The sequence below is a fragment of the Macrobrachium nipponense genome, chromosome 9, assembly GCF_015104395.2.
Source record: "Macrobrachium nipponense isolate FS-2020 chromosome 9, ASM1510439v2, whole genome shotgun sequence".
NCBI classification, from domain to species: domain Eukaryota; kingdom Metazoa; phylum Arthropoda; class Malacostraca; order Decapoda; family Palaemonidae; genus Macrobrachium; species Macrobrachium nipponense.
The window spans coordinates 9648248-9665561 of record NC_061110.1 but is presented as its reverse complement, the minus strand read 5'-3'; the positions used below and the strand labels follow the sequence as shown (position 1 = coordinate 9665561).

The window sequence follows — 17314 nt, the reverse complement described above, 5'->3', positions numbered from 1 at the left end:
ATCCAATTAATTTGGCGTGCTACCTCGGTGGCCGCGAATTCGATTCTCGGGCATTCCACTGAGGAGTGAGAGATGTGTATTTCTGGTGATAGAAGTTCACTCTCGACGTGCTTCGGAAATCACGTAAAGCCGTGGGTCCCGTTGCTGAATAACCACCGGTTCCATGCAACATCACACAAACCAACAGTCCAACGAATGACCAAAACCCAACGAGGCCCAATATTTGTGAAAGTGAGGACATTATTCATCTTGGATTAACATTATAAATTTCTTAAATATTTAACCTCGGTCGACTACGTACCGTGTATATAGCTAATCACTGCTTGGACCAACTATAAGGAACAAAATATTTATCAGGAAAAGGGCAAAGTCCACACCAGGGATCAAAGTCGAGACTTTCGTTGGTGAGGAACACCTGACCCGAGATGATGATGATGATGATGATGATGATGATGATGATGATTATTACTAGATAATATCCCTAGTCTCAAAAAGGTAACGTGATGGCTAAGGAGACTAGAATGTGGAAAATACGAGACTATAATACCAAGAAAACTAAATACGTTTTACTAGTGCAAGACTAATGTGTTGAAATTGTAAGGCGCTTGCGGTTTTATTACGTTTAGTATCACCTGTTGAAAATAAATATAAAAACTTTCGTGAGGCGGAAAAATTTAACGTTACTCAATTCTTTTCATTTTCTTTCTTTCTTTTTTGTCTACTAGTAGCTTATGGATACTACCCAGGTTCAAAGTCCCATACTGTTGCCTCGACCTGAGAATGAGTGCGGTGATTTTGAAAATTAAGCTACTTAGCCGATATACTAACGTAATTTTTTATCTTATTGCACTCCCATCTAACGAAAATACCTATATAATTGAATACTACCTATGTAGCTTATATTACCATGTTGTAGCCTACTTACAGGTCACACACTGAAGTTCTGGAGATCAGTACAGTAGCTAAACCATTGTCTTAGGGCCTCTACGTCGATTTTCCAATTAATCGTTTGTAATTTTACTAATAGCTTTGGTATCCTTAAACGTTAAACTGGCAGCTCTTTCAATGCAAGAACGCAATTTAGGCACTGATTCCCGCACAGAAGTTTACATAAATACACAACATAATAGCACTATCCCTTTGTAAACCGATGTTCAATTACTGTTTAAGCTTACGCTAAAAAATATACATTAATCAAAACCCATACATGGCACTGTTTATAACTTACTTTTGAAATATTACAACTCAAAACAACAATATTTTGTTTATTTATGACACATATAAACAACAAAACTATCGATATGTTTTTGAGAGATTGTCTCAAAACATAGAATGCGAAAAATAGAGATAGCTCAGGCGGCTAAAAAGCTGGCTGCCATTTTACCACGGGCAATTTCACATTCTCCGTAAATGACAGATTGAACGAAAAGAACAAGCATCCAAAAAGTTCATATGTCTATAATATTCCATGGATGGGTTTGATGTTCTCACTGAAACTGAGATGATATCATAAAGCCTATTATTACCTACAAAATTAAGGGAATAACGTTACACTCCTAACCCGCGATTTATCACTCCCTCATCTATCTCTAGAATGTAATTCTATTATATGAATTCATATTTCCATTACGAATCTGCTAGACTTTTTACTTTGTTTTCCATAAATTGATAAGAAACGATTTGCTAGACATTGTAGAATGAATGAAAATATGAAAAATATATTTTTTACTTTGAAAAACGATAAAAAATTTGTTGTCAACAGTTAGTTGTGACTGATAATGAACGTTTACGAACGTTTGTCAACTAACGTTACTTAATCACGACCACGCGAGCTTATGGAACGTAGTGTGGGAACTTAAATATAACGAATTTTTCGCTAATGAAAAAGCTTACTTTTAGCGTTATTTGGTTTAAAAAATAGTTATAGAATTTAGATGGATATTGGCCGACTTCTAACTCTTTTTGGGTGGACAGGCCCCGTATATGACGGTCTTATTAAGGTAAGTGAATACCCTCAAGATATAGCCTACCTACCTACCTGGTACTTTATTTTTGACATTTTATGTGATAATATCCCTTAATTAACTGTTTATGTTATGAATTAGACCGTTATTTAACTCGTCTGTGATTTGAAATGTGTTAATGGGTTTTTCTAATGGTCTTAGATATGGCTTGGTCGAATTTTACTTTCGTTGTTTTTTCAAATGGTTAGTTTACTTATTAGGCCTACGGCCCCTCTAGGCCTAGTGGGTGTGGGTGATGGGGGCTGTACAGTCCGTCTTAACGTCTAGGTGGGTGGGGGAATGGGCTATACAACCCGACAAGGTAATGACCTAGCAACCTAGGTTAGGTTAATTTAGGTTAGGCTAGGGACAGTTAGGTTAGGTTAGGGAATGTTAGGCTTGGTTAGAGAACGTTAGGTTAGGTTAGAAAAAAAGTAGGCTGGGATAGGCTATTAGTATTAATCTACTTTCTAGCAGTGGCAAATATAAGGTGGGGGGATTCCTGGTCACGTGAACCCCTTGCCCATGGATATGAATAAAAGAATGTTGTTTTCTTTTGATGCATCATTATTATAGACCCAAAAATTTGCAATCATTATTTCAACTACTACTACTAGGCCTATTACTGTGTGTGTATGTATGTATTATATATATTATATATATATATATATACTATATATATATATATACATATGTACTGTATATCTGTACCTGTTACTTATACATATCTATGTCCCCCCATGTAAGATTTCTAGATTCACCACTGGTTTCTAGGCCAAGTTATATAAGGAAAGTTTAAGTTAGGATGCATCTTCCCTAAGTGTCCTTGCCAAGTTTCCATGCTATAGAACATTTTTGGACAAATATAACTGCTAATATGTATGAGAAATGAATTTTACGGACTGATTATGTTGTGACCGATGTATTTTATACCTTTTTTCTGTCCCACCCTTCTAAAACCTTTTTTCCCACTGGAGTTAAGAATTGTTAGATGAACTGAATATATATTTAACAAAGATTTACAATGAGAAACTAGATCTGATGTGGGAGACCAAAGAATTATTAGTCGAAGAGGGAAAATAGACATTAAGAATACTGTCAAAATTATATTTGCTGTGTTCAGTAACCCCATTCATGTGAAATATATATATATATATCTATATATATTATATATATATATATTATATATATAATATATATGTATATATGGATGTTTTTACTTGGAAGTAATAAGTTATATAAAGGATCAGTCATTCTATACATTTTGGTATTTCACAGTTTGAAAGTAATGTAATATACATATAGTCAAAGAAGAAATAATCTTGCCAAATTTAGATACTACATGTGCATGCATATGCACACTAGGTTAGTGTAACATCTCACTGTTAGCATTAACTTTACAGCTGATAAGAACTGAGAGCTAGTGCCCAGTAAGAAATCAGAAAAATGATGAAAATGATCAGCAGTGCCACTTTGCTCAGCTGACTGCAAAATTTCCATGAAACTCTGTGCTTATGGTGACCTCCTTTCACCACCTGGCCTTCGCCCATCTGCTTTCCAAGTTCATGGGTCTCTTCGTTCAAGAGCCTAATGGGAGCCAACTTCCGAAGAGGCTGTTGTTGCTGAGTCTGGTTGCTGGTCGACAGCTCAGTCTCTGTCTCTGCAGATGACAGAGGGTGGTCCGTTCCCCAGGGATTCTTCAGCGTCAGAGATTGTTGGGGTTGCTGCTGTAGGAGGGAATTCCCAGAGCTCCAGGCACTGCAGGATGTTCCTGCGGTTGCCTGTCTTTCCTTCCTTTCCGTGGAGATCCTTTGGCGGATGTTGGACTTTGCCAGGGATTTGATAAGGCCTAAGAGAAAGAAGAAATAGGTGCCGTGAAATCATTGTCTCGATGGAATGTGGTATCATTGGTCGCTCATTCTTTCTGTCGTACTCATGGTTTTAACATGTCAAGTTCAATATCAAGTTGTAGTGATATACAATAGCTATATCTACGATAAAGAGAAGCTGTGATGCCTTGAGCCTTACTGTGAACTATATTCTGTCCTTGAACCTAAGGCTGTATGGAATACCTTTTACAAAGTTATAACATTTGCAGCATTTGTGAACTTTGATGCCGTGAGGTCAATTCATAATTCATAATTCATGGCTAGTCTGACATAAGGCCAGTTGAGCAGCCTGACAGGGGATTATTACAGTTATTCAGTAATTTTGGAAAACTAACCATTTCAAGGTCTATTTTTATGAGCTTGACTAGGGATTATCCCAACGACATAGTGGCTGAGAAAACTTAACATTGTCATATTTTTATAGCACTGTCATGGGATTATCCCAGTGATTTAAAAGTTTAGAAAGTTTCTGTATATAACTGATGTTTGCTATGAATATAACCCTTTTAAATCCTATTGTGTTTTGCTTAATCTAAAAGGTGATTTATGTACCTGGTTCAGTAGGTGGTGCTGGCACCCTTATAACAAAATGACTTCTGTCAACTGGAAGGCTAACACCTGACATAACCCAAGGTGTGAGAAATTTTTTTTTTTTACTTAAAGGAGCAAAATGTGTAATTCATACCCTTAAAACGAGTCGATCTCCTCGCTGGAACCAGGCGCCTTTCCATCTCAGACTCCCTCAGGTGTTCGAGAACCGTCTGGATGACGATGATGATGAAGATGGTGACAATGCTGGTGAGAAACCACACATCCACCAGTTTGAAGTAGGAAGTCTTGGGCAGTGATGATGAGGATTGGTTGAAAAGTGAAGAGAGGACCAGTAGGGAGGTCAGTGACACCATAATGCGATCCTGGCCAACAAATAAGAAAAGGAAGAGGTACAGAAGTCAATCTTGGTAATGTGTTGTTCTTATAGACTCCTTGGATATGTTTATTTTGAGAAAAATAGGTGGAGCAGGAAGTTGGTAATGCCATTATGATGCTCAGGAGAGGAAAGGAGAATGTTTTCTGTGCTCAAGGAATTCTACAGGGCCAGTGCACCCTGGTGTGGGAGCTTTCTTTAAAAACCAAGCTTTGTAGTCATCAGACCAGAACAAGTTAAATGATTACAACTCTGATGATGTGTGGGAAGTGACAACAGCATTTTTAAACAGGTAATTTACAAGTAGCCTCCATAACTAATTAACTAAAGTTCCGTGATTGTGTACTCTTCATGTGTTAATTTTAGTCCGTATATAGAGCGTGCCCTAATAGAAATGAATAATGATGTTGGGACAATTATTAGTACAAGCTATTTTCACCTGACAGTCAACTCCGAATTAGAAAAATCTATGAAACGGGATGTTCATTGACCAATCAGAATTTAGGCACCAAAAATGAACACTTGCATTCAAACCCCAAAAATTTAGGCTCACACTCACATTGAAGTCCTCCACCTTGAAGTAGAACGTGAGGTAGGCGATGACGATCATGAGGGAGGTTGGCAGGAAGGTGTTGATGAGGTAAAATCCGTAGCGACGACGGAAATGGAGCGCCACCAGCAGGCGGGAGTACTTGGATCCAGTGGAAACATCTGCGAACTCTCCTTCCAGGACTCGTTCCTCAGCTGGTAAGGGAGACTCGAAAGGCGTCTGCTGGAAGCTCGGCGTGGTTTCTCCTGTTTCCAGGGACTTCAAGTCCACTCCGGTGACCTCATACTCAACCAGGTGTTGGCCTCCGGAGTAAATGACCCCTTCCTTGTCACTCTTTAGGGTGATGTATTCATTTGTTCCAGAGGTCATCTGTTTGAGAAAATCACACTGAAATATAAGTGACTGTTAACACCAAGCCACCACTTCCTGCTTTCACCTTTTGGAAATCAAGCCACCCCAAAGTGATCATTCCCGTGTTGTCTCTTTCACTGCATGGGAAGCCATGCAACCTTGTTTACAATTAACTTTTGAGCACTGACATGGTTTTGTACACACACCCAAGTTGCGTCAGCCCCTTTCATTTATATAAAAAAAGTCATTTCCATGGCCTTTTCAGTTTTAATTTCTTATGAACCCGGATATTAAAAGCAAACATGCAGACATCTAAATGGCATTACATAGCACAGAAATGGAATCAGTGTACAAGACTATGTGGCATTCTCCAGTTCTATACAAAATCATGGAGAATAGCCATCAGTTGCATCATACAGAAATGTGGCAAGACTATGTGGCATTCTCTAGATCAATACAAAATCATGGAGAATAGCCATCAATTGCATCACACAGTTTTGTAACAAACTTACCTTGAGTACAATTTCACATGTCTGTTTGTCAAACGGATACATCAGGAGATCAAGGGCACAGTTGAACGTTACGTTGTACTTGCGGGACATTGAAATTGTGTTTTCTAGACCACTGTATTGGAGATCTGCAAGAGACACCAAATTAACAGTAACAATTTTTGAGAAATACGTTTTCCAAATGGAATTTTAAGGTTCGTGCTGATAAACATTATCATGCTGCAGGAGTATTAACAACAGTTCAGCATCTACATAGTCCTGTATGATTGTAATACCAATTTTTCCATAGAACTTTCATTAGACAGTGATGACTGTTGATACTTAGGAAGTAAAATTTTCTGTCCTGAACCTTAATACCAGGACATAGCCATAGTTGTTTAAAATGTTTGGAGAACACTATCTTGTGTCTTTCAGTCATTTGTTTGTACATGAATTTATCAAAGAAAGGGGAACAGTTGCTACCAGGTCTGGCCAGCAAAGTAAAAAGAATATTCAAGCATAATACAATGGCTTAGGTCTTCATGGACTTGCACAGCCAACCCAATTAAATGGAACTGATAGTCTGGAGAATGATGAGAAAGTATTTAAAACAGCTCCACATGTAAATTTACTTAAAAGGACATGGTCTGCATTAGAAGAAAAAGGAGGAGACGGTGAAGATATCTCAAAATATAGACATACCTTCAAAAGGATGTGTGTGAGAGGAAATCGTTGGGGACCCTTGACGCTGCACAAATATTCTAGTTTCAGCATCCACCAAGGTATGGCTGTTACCTTGGGCATTGTCAAAACTGACCTGATTCCAAAGGAAATGAAATAAAAAAAGGCTGCATAATTGGTTGTTGTAACAAGTTCTGGCTGTTAATGTGTTCTTACTTGATAGTAGTTGAATATATGAAAACGAATAAGCAGTGACCACTTTTACATTCAGGCTGGAAGATGAAATGTGATTAATGATGGCTGAGCATAAGATAAACAAACATTATCTCAATGAAAACTTTTAATGAAAATACTTTTCGAATATCCCATGGGCATTTGAAAATGTCCTTGAGATTCAGTTATAATCTTGTGCAGTTTTGCTTTCTAGATAATTGAAATTTTGATCACATGTAGTAGATATGGCCCACTGACTTGAAACTATCAATAATTTGAACCTCAAAAACGTGATGATTCAACAATGAGACTTGTAAAAGTGGAAACTGTGGAGTTTCTTTACTTATGTCTTTTTTCCCATATTAAAGAGACACAAATCCTGAGCAAATAACTTACTTCAGGTATCCATTGAGAACGTGCTATCTCCAGATGAACTCTGTTCAAATTGTGGTCATCAGCAAGATTATTGAAAGTGAGTCTCGAGTCCCTCCAGGACAAGTGTAGAGTAAACTCTAATGTCAACTCCATGTCTAATGAGTTCAAGCAAGTGACGTCAGTAATGTCCATAAAGAGATACACAGATAATGGCGAAGTGTCCTCTGGTTGGCCGTACAGATGAGATGAAGGATCAGGGAAGGATTGGGAGTATTCATCTTCTTCACGTATTGTGGAAACAGAAGGAGGAGGGAGCTCTTGACGGTAAGATGGCGGGAACACTACAATTGTGCAGTTCAGCTCGTCTGACGCATCAGCGCAGTCCTCCTGGTGATCACAGCGGGATGCAAGTGGGACACACATGCCGGAATTGCAAGTGAATTGGTCCTCTCTACAAGGTGATAGCACTAGTATAACAGAGGAGTTGACAGATGCATCTGAACAATATTCCTCTTGTATGACATCCCAACAGTGCCTTCCTACGGGAGATACTGTCAGTGTATCACTTTTCAAAACAGCTATATGTGATCGAATGTGTTGCAAGACTAGTCCGTAATGGTGCGCATCTATCATTTTGATGTCTGAATTTGAAAACCCTGTGAAATAGAGCCCTCTGTGTGATTCTGGATGAAGGACATAATGGTGATCAATATCTTGGTTCTTAATACAGATTCCTCGCAGTCGCAGCCTTGGTCGGCTGCGCAGCCGACAAGCAGCGCAGAGTGGTGTACCATCACACATGATGTCATACCACTTTCCAATGCCATCACCTATCCCCATGACTGCAACGCAGTTCTCATTGATACCCCCGTTCGGTTCCGCCTGTTTCCAGTTTGTGTAATTCAGACTTTTGCCCTTGAAAGATTTCCAGATGCCCTCGTGCCCGCTGTCAGTGATGCCCAGCCACATGAATATCACGAACGACCCTCCTACGCAGTGTGAGAGCCAGGGTGAAGCACTGGCCATCAGGGTCTCTGTTTCTCCGGTGGACACCGGGAAGCCGAGTTCCCCCTGGAGCGTGTAGCAGAGCTCGTTGTGTTCTTCCAGAGAGCGAGGAATGCCGATGAACTGCAGCAGGTTCTCCGTTCCCCCGACGAGTTCTTCGCCGGAGGGTATGACCCTCCACGTAGTGTTGCCTTTGACCTTCCATCCCTCGGGCCATGGAATGATGCTGCCTGTGAAGGAGAGCTCGTATCGAGATTTTTTTCTTGCCATAGAAATTAATAGATCATTATTTATTTATTATTACATCTCAAACTAATTCATGCTTTGCAACTCTCCTGCATATATATATATATATATATATATATATATATATATATATATATATTATATATATATATATATATATATATATATATATATATATATACCTTTACATATATATATATATATATATATATATATATATATATATATATATATATATATATATATGTGTATATATATAATATATATATATAATATATATATATATATATATATATATATATATATATGTAAATGTATATATATATTTTTTTTCAGTGAACCCCCGCATTCGCGGGACTCACGTTTTCCGGGATTTCTCTGTGGAAGATATACCTCCAATATTTGCAGAAAATCGCCTATTTGCAGTATTTTCTATGAGAAATATCCCAAAATTCCTGGTTTTTTTCAGCAATTTCATCATAAATGCACATTTTATGATAAAACTATTAAGAAAACCAGGTATAAACATTTTCAGTGGAGTTTTCTTGAGTTTTAACTAACTAAATAGGAAGTTTTAAATTTAAGCGATGTTATAAAGATTTTTACTATTCACGGATTATAGCTATTTGCGGGAGCATCTGATACTTTCATCTTAAGTATTAGTTCTATTTTACCTGTGATTTATTTAAGCATGTTCTAATGTATCATTAAATTCTTAATTGAATTTTTTTTGACATTTATTCTTGTTGCTTTCTTAATTTTTACTTTAAGGGCAATCCAGTGTATGGAAGCTTGCAGACAAGTAATAATAATAATAATAATAATAATAATAATAATAATAATATAATTGCTTCTTATTGCAATTCCAGCTTTTCACTGTCTTCAACCCAGAATGGCCAAAAGTGCCCCAATGCTTGGCTCTAATTTCATAAAACAAAATAAAAACTAAGAAATAATGATACACGACTCAAAACTCATTAATAAATGAATAAATAAAACTAATATCACCCTTCCCATACGGAATAGTAATAAGGGCTTAAGTGGTAATTTATGAATGATTCAAAATCTTATGCCCACTTTTCATATATCAAGGAAAAGTAGGTCTTAATGTTATGTTCGGTGATTATAAAATTGTAGTCACCCAGCACATGGTTAGGTGACTGTTTCAGTCCCTCTAACTACCATGTTTTGAGATTGTCTTCCATCTCCCGTTTTCCATGACTTACAGTCTTTCTTCTTTCATTTCCCTTGGGTTTACTCCCCAATCTTCATCTTCCCCCCCACCTTGCCTAGTTTCCATCCTGCCTGAGCTAGGTATCACTAGGTTTACTGATCCTTCCGAGCCTTTACATTTAAAAAACAACATGGTTTCTGACCTTCGTAAGGTTCCTTCATCGTGGTCATCTTGACCAGGTCACCGCGTGACACCGGATGAGTCCACATGCCGATTTTGGCCACCTCGCCCGTGAAGGCTTGCTCTCTCTGGAACAGTCCTTCCACTTCATCCTGGTCTTGGCCTAGGATGAGGGATCCACCACCCCTGGAATAAGTGCAAAAGCTTCTCTGTATGGGCTGTGTTTTTGAAAAATTTGAATGAATAATTGGTGAGTATGTGTGTGTGTGTGTGTGTGTGCGTGTGTGTGCATTGTAGTTGTAGTAGTAGGAAAGCAGAGTAGGCTGGTGTGCAAGTTAATGGATGTAATGAGGAATAGCAAAACATAGAATACACATAAGTTTTAAATGAGGAGCAACAGTTGAAATGTGGCAGTTACTATGATTAAACAAGTGAATTTGATAAGGATATGAGAACAGCATAGTAGGAGAAAATGGATAGAAAACTGACTAAGATTGAGGACACCGAAGCAGAAGGAAGATGCAAGTGTAAAGATCCATGGATGGGGTCATTGAGTTAGCAGGGTGTGTTTGCGGAAATATGATGGCAGGAGGGGGGTAATAAACACTGTGAGAGGTAAAATGAGGAGATACTAACAGGTTTAGTGAAGGAATATTGGTCATTATTTGAGACACATTTTAATGAAACATGAAAATGATGTTCAAGAGGAGGCAGAGTAGTCAAGAAGAAGGTGACACAGGGAAGACAGTAACAGGATATCTGAATATTATCAAGACTTCAGTAAGCAGTCTAATGGATTGGCTTGAGGACTGGTCTGTGAGCGAGAGCCCGTGGTGGCATAAAGCTAACTTATTTCAAAAACAACATCAACAACACATCGAGGACCGAGTGTTCACCTACCCCATTCCTTCCGGCTTCTCAGCTAACGTGATGGTTAGGTGCTGCGAGAGGTGGTTGTCGATTTGCATGGAGAGGTTGAAGGTGTTATTGCCTTTCCACATCCAAAGGCTACAGCAGAATGTTGACCATCTGTTCTGGGAGAGAGTCACTGATTAAAAGTGTCTCATCAGTTCATTGCAGACTTCCGAAAAGCCACAGAACAAAATTCTCTGTCTGGCTGGACAGGAAAGGAAGTTGAAACACTTCTGTTGATGAAAATTGCATTGAAAAATTATCATCTTCTAGGAGAACTCGCAGAGGAGCTTTCTTAGTGCCAAAAGAGACTGAAAAGTTAACTGTTGGGACAAGTGACTGAAAAATTCCCAGTTCTATGAAGAAAGTTGCTGAAAATTGTACTCTGGTGTCTAACACAGTTTGATCGTGGAAAGTTTTCCAAGACTCTATCATGTAGTACTGGTAAAAATTAAGAAAAATTACAAAGAAATATTCTTTAAAAATTAGTCATCATGAAGAAGGTGATATCACGACTTGCCTGTATGGTACGAGTTCGTGCACGAGTGAATTCAGTTTCTTGTAAACAAGTACGCGCCATGTCTCTGGTGTGTGCTCTGTGGATGTAAAATCACTCTTTTAGTTATGAGTCAAACTTTCACATTTAAGATTTAATTCTCTGTCATTTGTAGTATAATATATCAGTTCAAAGCTTGTAATTATTGATACATATGATATAGCTTACACGGTGTACTGTAGGCAACTACTTATGGGCCTTTGTAACGTCTCTTTGACTCCCAGGTGCAACTCCTTTCATTCCTATAGTACTACATCTTCGTCCATCTTACTTTACAACCCCTTCTAACAATTGCTTATTAGTGCAACTGCGAGACTTTCCTCCTGTTACACTTTTAGGTCCATTTATTACTCACAGCTTCCCTTTCAGTGCCAAATGCCCTATTATAGGTCCCAGCGCTTGCTTGGCCGTTTGGCCTAAATTTTATACACCATTCTATTCCAGTAACATAACGTACCTATTCGAATCTCGTTGTCGTTGGTTGCCGTGGCGTAGCTGACCACCACCATGACGCGGTGGATCCTGTAGGGCTTGATGGAGTAGCAGAGGGAGAAGTTGAACAAGTGCGGCACTGGGTGAACCGCCAGGGCGTAGTCGCTCTGGCCCTCGTCGCTCGCTCTCTGCATGACAAGGCTCTCCATACATGACGTCACTGAAAAAAATGTGAGATTGGGCGTATAGGTGTTAGGGGAAAGACAACGAAAGATTACGTGTATAGGTTTTCGGGGAAAGAAAAGGAGAGATTGCACATACAGGCAGTCGCTGGGTTACGACGGGGGTTCTTGAGATGGGTTGTAAGCCGAAAATCGCCGTAAGCCGGAATATCGTCAAAAATTCTAAGAAAACCTTACTTTTATGTAAACTGCATTCTTATTGCATTTTTCATCCGAAAAACCTTCAAATATTGATTATTTTGCATTTTTGGTGTCATATTTCTTGTGCCAGATCAGCGTTGTAGGCGTCGTAACGCTGGAACCTGCGTCGTAACCCCGGAAATAATTTCTGATGACAATAATTGAAAAGTGCCTTAACCTTGGAACGTCGTAAGCTGAACCCATTGTAACCCGGGGTCTGCCTGTATATAGTGTTAGGGAGAGAAAATGAGAAATTACAAGGACGTATAGTGTTGGGGAAAGAAAACGAGAGATTGCACATATATAGGTATTAGGGAAAGAGAACAAGAGATTACAAAGATGTATAGTGTCAGGGAAAGAAAACGAAAGATTAAACGTATAGGTGTTGGGGAAAGAAGACAAGAGATTGCACGTATATAGGTATTAGGGAAAGAAAACAAGAGATTACAAAGACGTATAGTGTCGGGGAAAGAAAACGAGAGATTAGAGGTGACTGTGTTGGAGAAAGAAAATGAGATGTTAGAGGTGACAGTGTTGGGGAAAGAAAACGAGATTACGCGTATAGGTGTTGGTGTAAGAAAACGAGATTACGCGTTGGCGAAAGAAAATGAGAGATCAGATGTGACAATGTTGGGGAAAAAACAAGAGATTAGATGTGACAGTGTTGGGGAGAGGTAACGAGAGATGACAGTGTCACTGTAGTGTAATTAACTACTTGGTATATAGTCACTGTCACGAAAATAATTACTTACAGTTTCAGCAGTGAAAGTAATTACGAATTATGTAAAGATGACTGTTGGTTATATTCGCTAAAAAAATGTAATTCTCAGCAATTGTGTCATTATAATGAGAACATTGTAATTTATTCATTAACATTACGATGATTAACTATAACAGATAAATAAAGGACGTGAGTAATTGTAGTAAAAGATTTTAAAAGCATGATGGAAGTAATGAAATACAGAAGCACGGAGAGAGTTCCAAAGCTAGAGGTTGGCCAGTCCCCACAGAGTTAAGAATACTTCAGTTATTTCTATTAGTACATGAGGAATTTTCTGCCTCACTCTATGTTCCCCGGATCGTTTAGGAGGCCTAGCCTCCGCTCTCTCTCTCTCCTTTTAAGACCAAGCTCTGAAATTCTTTGTCTGCTTCTGTTTTCCGGTGATTATCAAGATCGGCTGCAAATCACTTACGTGTTGTCTGATGTACGATAAGCCAAATCAAGGCAAGAGGACGGACGCACATAATGAACACCTGGGTTGGAATTACTGATAATCACTTCGAATATATAAGTAATTTCCAGTTCAGTATTTAAGTAAATTTCCAGTTCAGTTTTTAAGTAATTTCTAATTCATTATTCAAGCCATTTCCATTTCATTAAGTAATTTCCGGTTCGGTATTTAAGTAATTTCTATTTAGTATTTAAGTACTTTCTAGCTCAGTATTTAAGTAATTTCCAGTTCAGTATTTAAATAATTCCCAGCTCATTATTTAAGTAATTTCTAGTTCAATAGTTAAGTAATTTCCAGTTCAGTATTTAAATAATTTCCAGCTCATTATTTAAATGATTTCCAGTTCATTATTTAAGTAATTTCCAGTTCATTATTTAGATAACTTCCAGCTCATTACTTAGGTAATTTCCAGCTCATTATATAAGTAATTTTCTGTTCAGTATTTAAATAAATTTCCAGCTCATTATTTAAGTAATTTCAAGTTCATTATTGAAGTAATTTCCATCTGTACTCAAAAGTATAGTTCAAAGATTATGCTTAAACATGTTCATTTATAAATAAAAAAAATATTCTTCTTATATTTCACTTCACTTCCTCTTAGACATCATTTTCTCTCTGTGTTTATCTGTATTTCTCATAAATAAGTCAGTCTCTATCCCTTTCAACTGAGCTACTGGTTCTGTTCTATCCAGCCCCACCGACACCATGCAACTGATTTTTGGTGCGAGAGATGCAACACCAGCACTGCGCATGCGCAGTCGCTTGTTTTTGTCTTTCCTTTAGTGTTTTATTCAAAGTGCCAATAATGAACTGGGAAGGATGCCATGTGTAAAATTCATTTCTTATATTACTCAAGAGTTCAAAGTAAATTGACTGATTGATTGATGAGTGTTTGGTCTAATGGCCTGGCACTAGAACCGTTAGAGGTTGTCTAGTACCATAAGTTCAAGATGAAGCATTCCATCTTGCATATCCTCGGGATTTCGTCCTTTATCGTCCGTTTTTATTACTGCATGACCTCAGTTTAATGTTATGGCGTCATATACACTTTTTGTCACCATATGACATCACTAAGTATTACTTTTAAACATTACATTACAGTAATGCTGTTAAGCATTACATAATACAGGGTTCATTTTAAAGATTACAGAGCACAGCGTTACTTTAAACATTATATAACAAGATTACTTTTAAACTTTACAGAGCATAATATTACTGTTAAACATTATAACCACACAAATATCACTTTTAACATTACATAACACTGTCACTTTTAGACATTAAATAGCATAGTATTACTTTTAAACGTTACATTACCAAGTACTACTTTTGAATAACTTTCAGTGGATATTTACCTTCGTTCTTGCTTTCAAAATATTGTCCGTTAAACTTGACAAGATTTTTCTCTTGTATTCGGTTACCTCTAAACGCCAGAACACTCGTCGTCTATTGAATAACCATCATTCATCTTATCACACTCTAACGAGGCGCTCGCTAATAGGTAGCTACAGCACGTCAGGAGTATCGACAATGCAATTATATTTCCGTTGAGGAAAAAAAATAGAATGAAGAAGAACAACGCAGGAATAAAGACTCGCCATGTCACCAATTAAATGCCATTTGATCGATTTTAACATCGCGTAGGAATAGCCAATTAATGGAGAGAGAGAGAGAGAGAGAACTTTTCTATGGAATTTTCTTCACGTCAAATCATTATTGATTGACGCTTTTCATGCCTTCGCTCGACTTCGACGAACTTCACTCCTGAAGAAAGAAGTAGTAGAATGAAAGCCGTAATTATTGACATATAAGATTGTAAGAGGAGCGAGGTTAATATATTTCAGTAGTGAAATATATTATTTGGCGGAGAATGGATGGATGAGGTTGACTCTATTTAGGAACGGTTATTACGTCCAGTATGGCTTCTCTCGACTTACAATTTAGTGAGTGACCAAAGTAACCAATTAAAAATTGCATTACGTTAATTCAGTCACATGTATTTAATTTTTTCTCAGTTTTTGATCCCTAGCAGGGGTCACTGTTTTTATTAAGTCAGCAAGCCCTTTCCCATGGCTCATTTCATCACCATTGGCCTATAGTACCCAATATATATATATATATATATATATATATATATATATATTATATATATAGATATATTATATATATATACATATTATATATATAGATATATATATATACTATATATATATCATATATATATATATCATATTATATATATATATATAATATAATATATATATATATATATTATATACATATATATATATATATATATATATATATATATATATATATATAATATATATATATACTATATATATATAATATATATATATATATATATATATTATATATATATATATATATATATATATATATATATAGATATATATAGTATATATATATATATTATATAGATATATATATATATATATATATATATATATATATATTATATATATATATATAATGTATATATATAGATATATATATATATATATATATATATATATATATATATATATATAATATATATATATATATATATATACTATATATATATATATATATATATAGTATATATATATATATATATATATATATATATATATATATATGATATATATGGAATATATATATATATATATATATATATATATATATATATATATATATATATATATATATATATATGATATATATATATATATATATATATTATACATATATATATGATATATTAATATATATATATATATATATATATATAATATATAATATATATATATATATATATATATATATAATATGTTATATATATTATATATATATATATATATATATATATATATATATATACTATATATATATATATATATATATATATCTATATATCTATATATATATATATATATATATATATCTATATATATATATCTATATATATATATATATATATATTATATCTATATATATATATATATATATATATATATATATATGTTACGGTCATTTTGAGGAATTGGTCATTTTGCAAACTCGCCCGGTCATTTTGGAAAAGGACCAAAATATCTGTCAGTATGCAAAATGCCCAAATAATTGTGGTCATTTTGAAAATGACCAGAAGTTTGGTCATTTTTGCAAAATGACTATTAGTATCGTTGGTCATTTTGTAAAGTTACCCCAATAGCTGCTGGTCATTTATTCAACATTAAAAACTTACATTACACATTACAAGTATATTAGAATATTGAAAGAACTAAAACTGAACTTGAAAATTATTTCAACAATTATCAAAATTAGCATTATCTGACTTGTTTGAACAAGAGTTGCTGCATTTGTAAGTGTTTACATAATAAAAATATGGATGTTAGTCCATATATATAAAAGATTGCTTGCAGGAATGGGATCAGACTAGAGACGCTAAAGATGACGTATACAATAAGTATGTAGGCTAAGATAACATGCCGTCACCTGTAGTCATTCAATTGTTTATAAACATTAGTCCAAGCTCCCTGCTTGAGACAACTACCCCGACCTATAATTTCAAACAGCCTACGTGATCTGTAGCGTGTCTCATTTGATTGTGTTCGTATGAAACTATGTCATTTGTATGTATGTTCATATGTTCGAACTACTGTCTGTTCCTTCATAAC

General features: G+C 35.9%; 2 protein-coding genes across 2 annotated transcripts; both read right to left on the bottom strand.

The window, feature by feature from the left end:
- Positions 1-3256: 3256 nt before the first annotated feature.
- LOC135218304 (pH-sensitive chloride channel 2-like) lies at positions 3257-6358 on the bottom strand. The gene is made up of 4 exons (XM_064254525.1): positions 6231-6358; positions 5377-5736; positions 4578-4806; positions 3257-3852 (listed from the first exon to the last, which is right to left on the bottom strand). Exons 1-4 carry the CDS (start codon positions 6318-6320, stop codon positions 3401-3403), a joined length of 1131 nt encoding a protein of 376 aa, XP_064110595.1. The 5' UTR covers positions 6321-6358; the 3' UTR covers positions 3257-3400.
- An 83-nt stretch (positions 6359-6441) lies between these two features.
- LOC135218617 (uncharacterized) lies at positions 6442-12189 on the bottom strand. The gene is made up of 6 exons (XM_064255050.1): positions 12006-12189; positions 11513-11588; positions 10103-10266; positions 7497-8710; positions 6909-7023; positions 6442-6446 (listed from the first exon to the last, which is right to left on the bottom strand). The coding sequence occupies exons 1-6, from the start codon at positions 12187-12189 to the stop codon at positions 6442-6444; spliced, it is 1758 nt and encodes a 585-aa protein (XP_064111120.1).
- Between the last annotated feature and the right edge of the window lie 5125 nt (positions 12190-17314).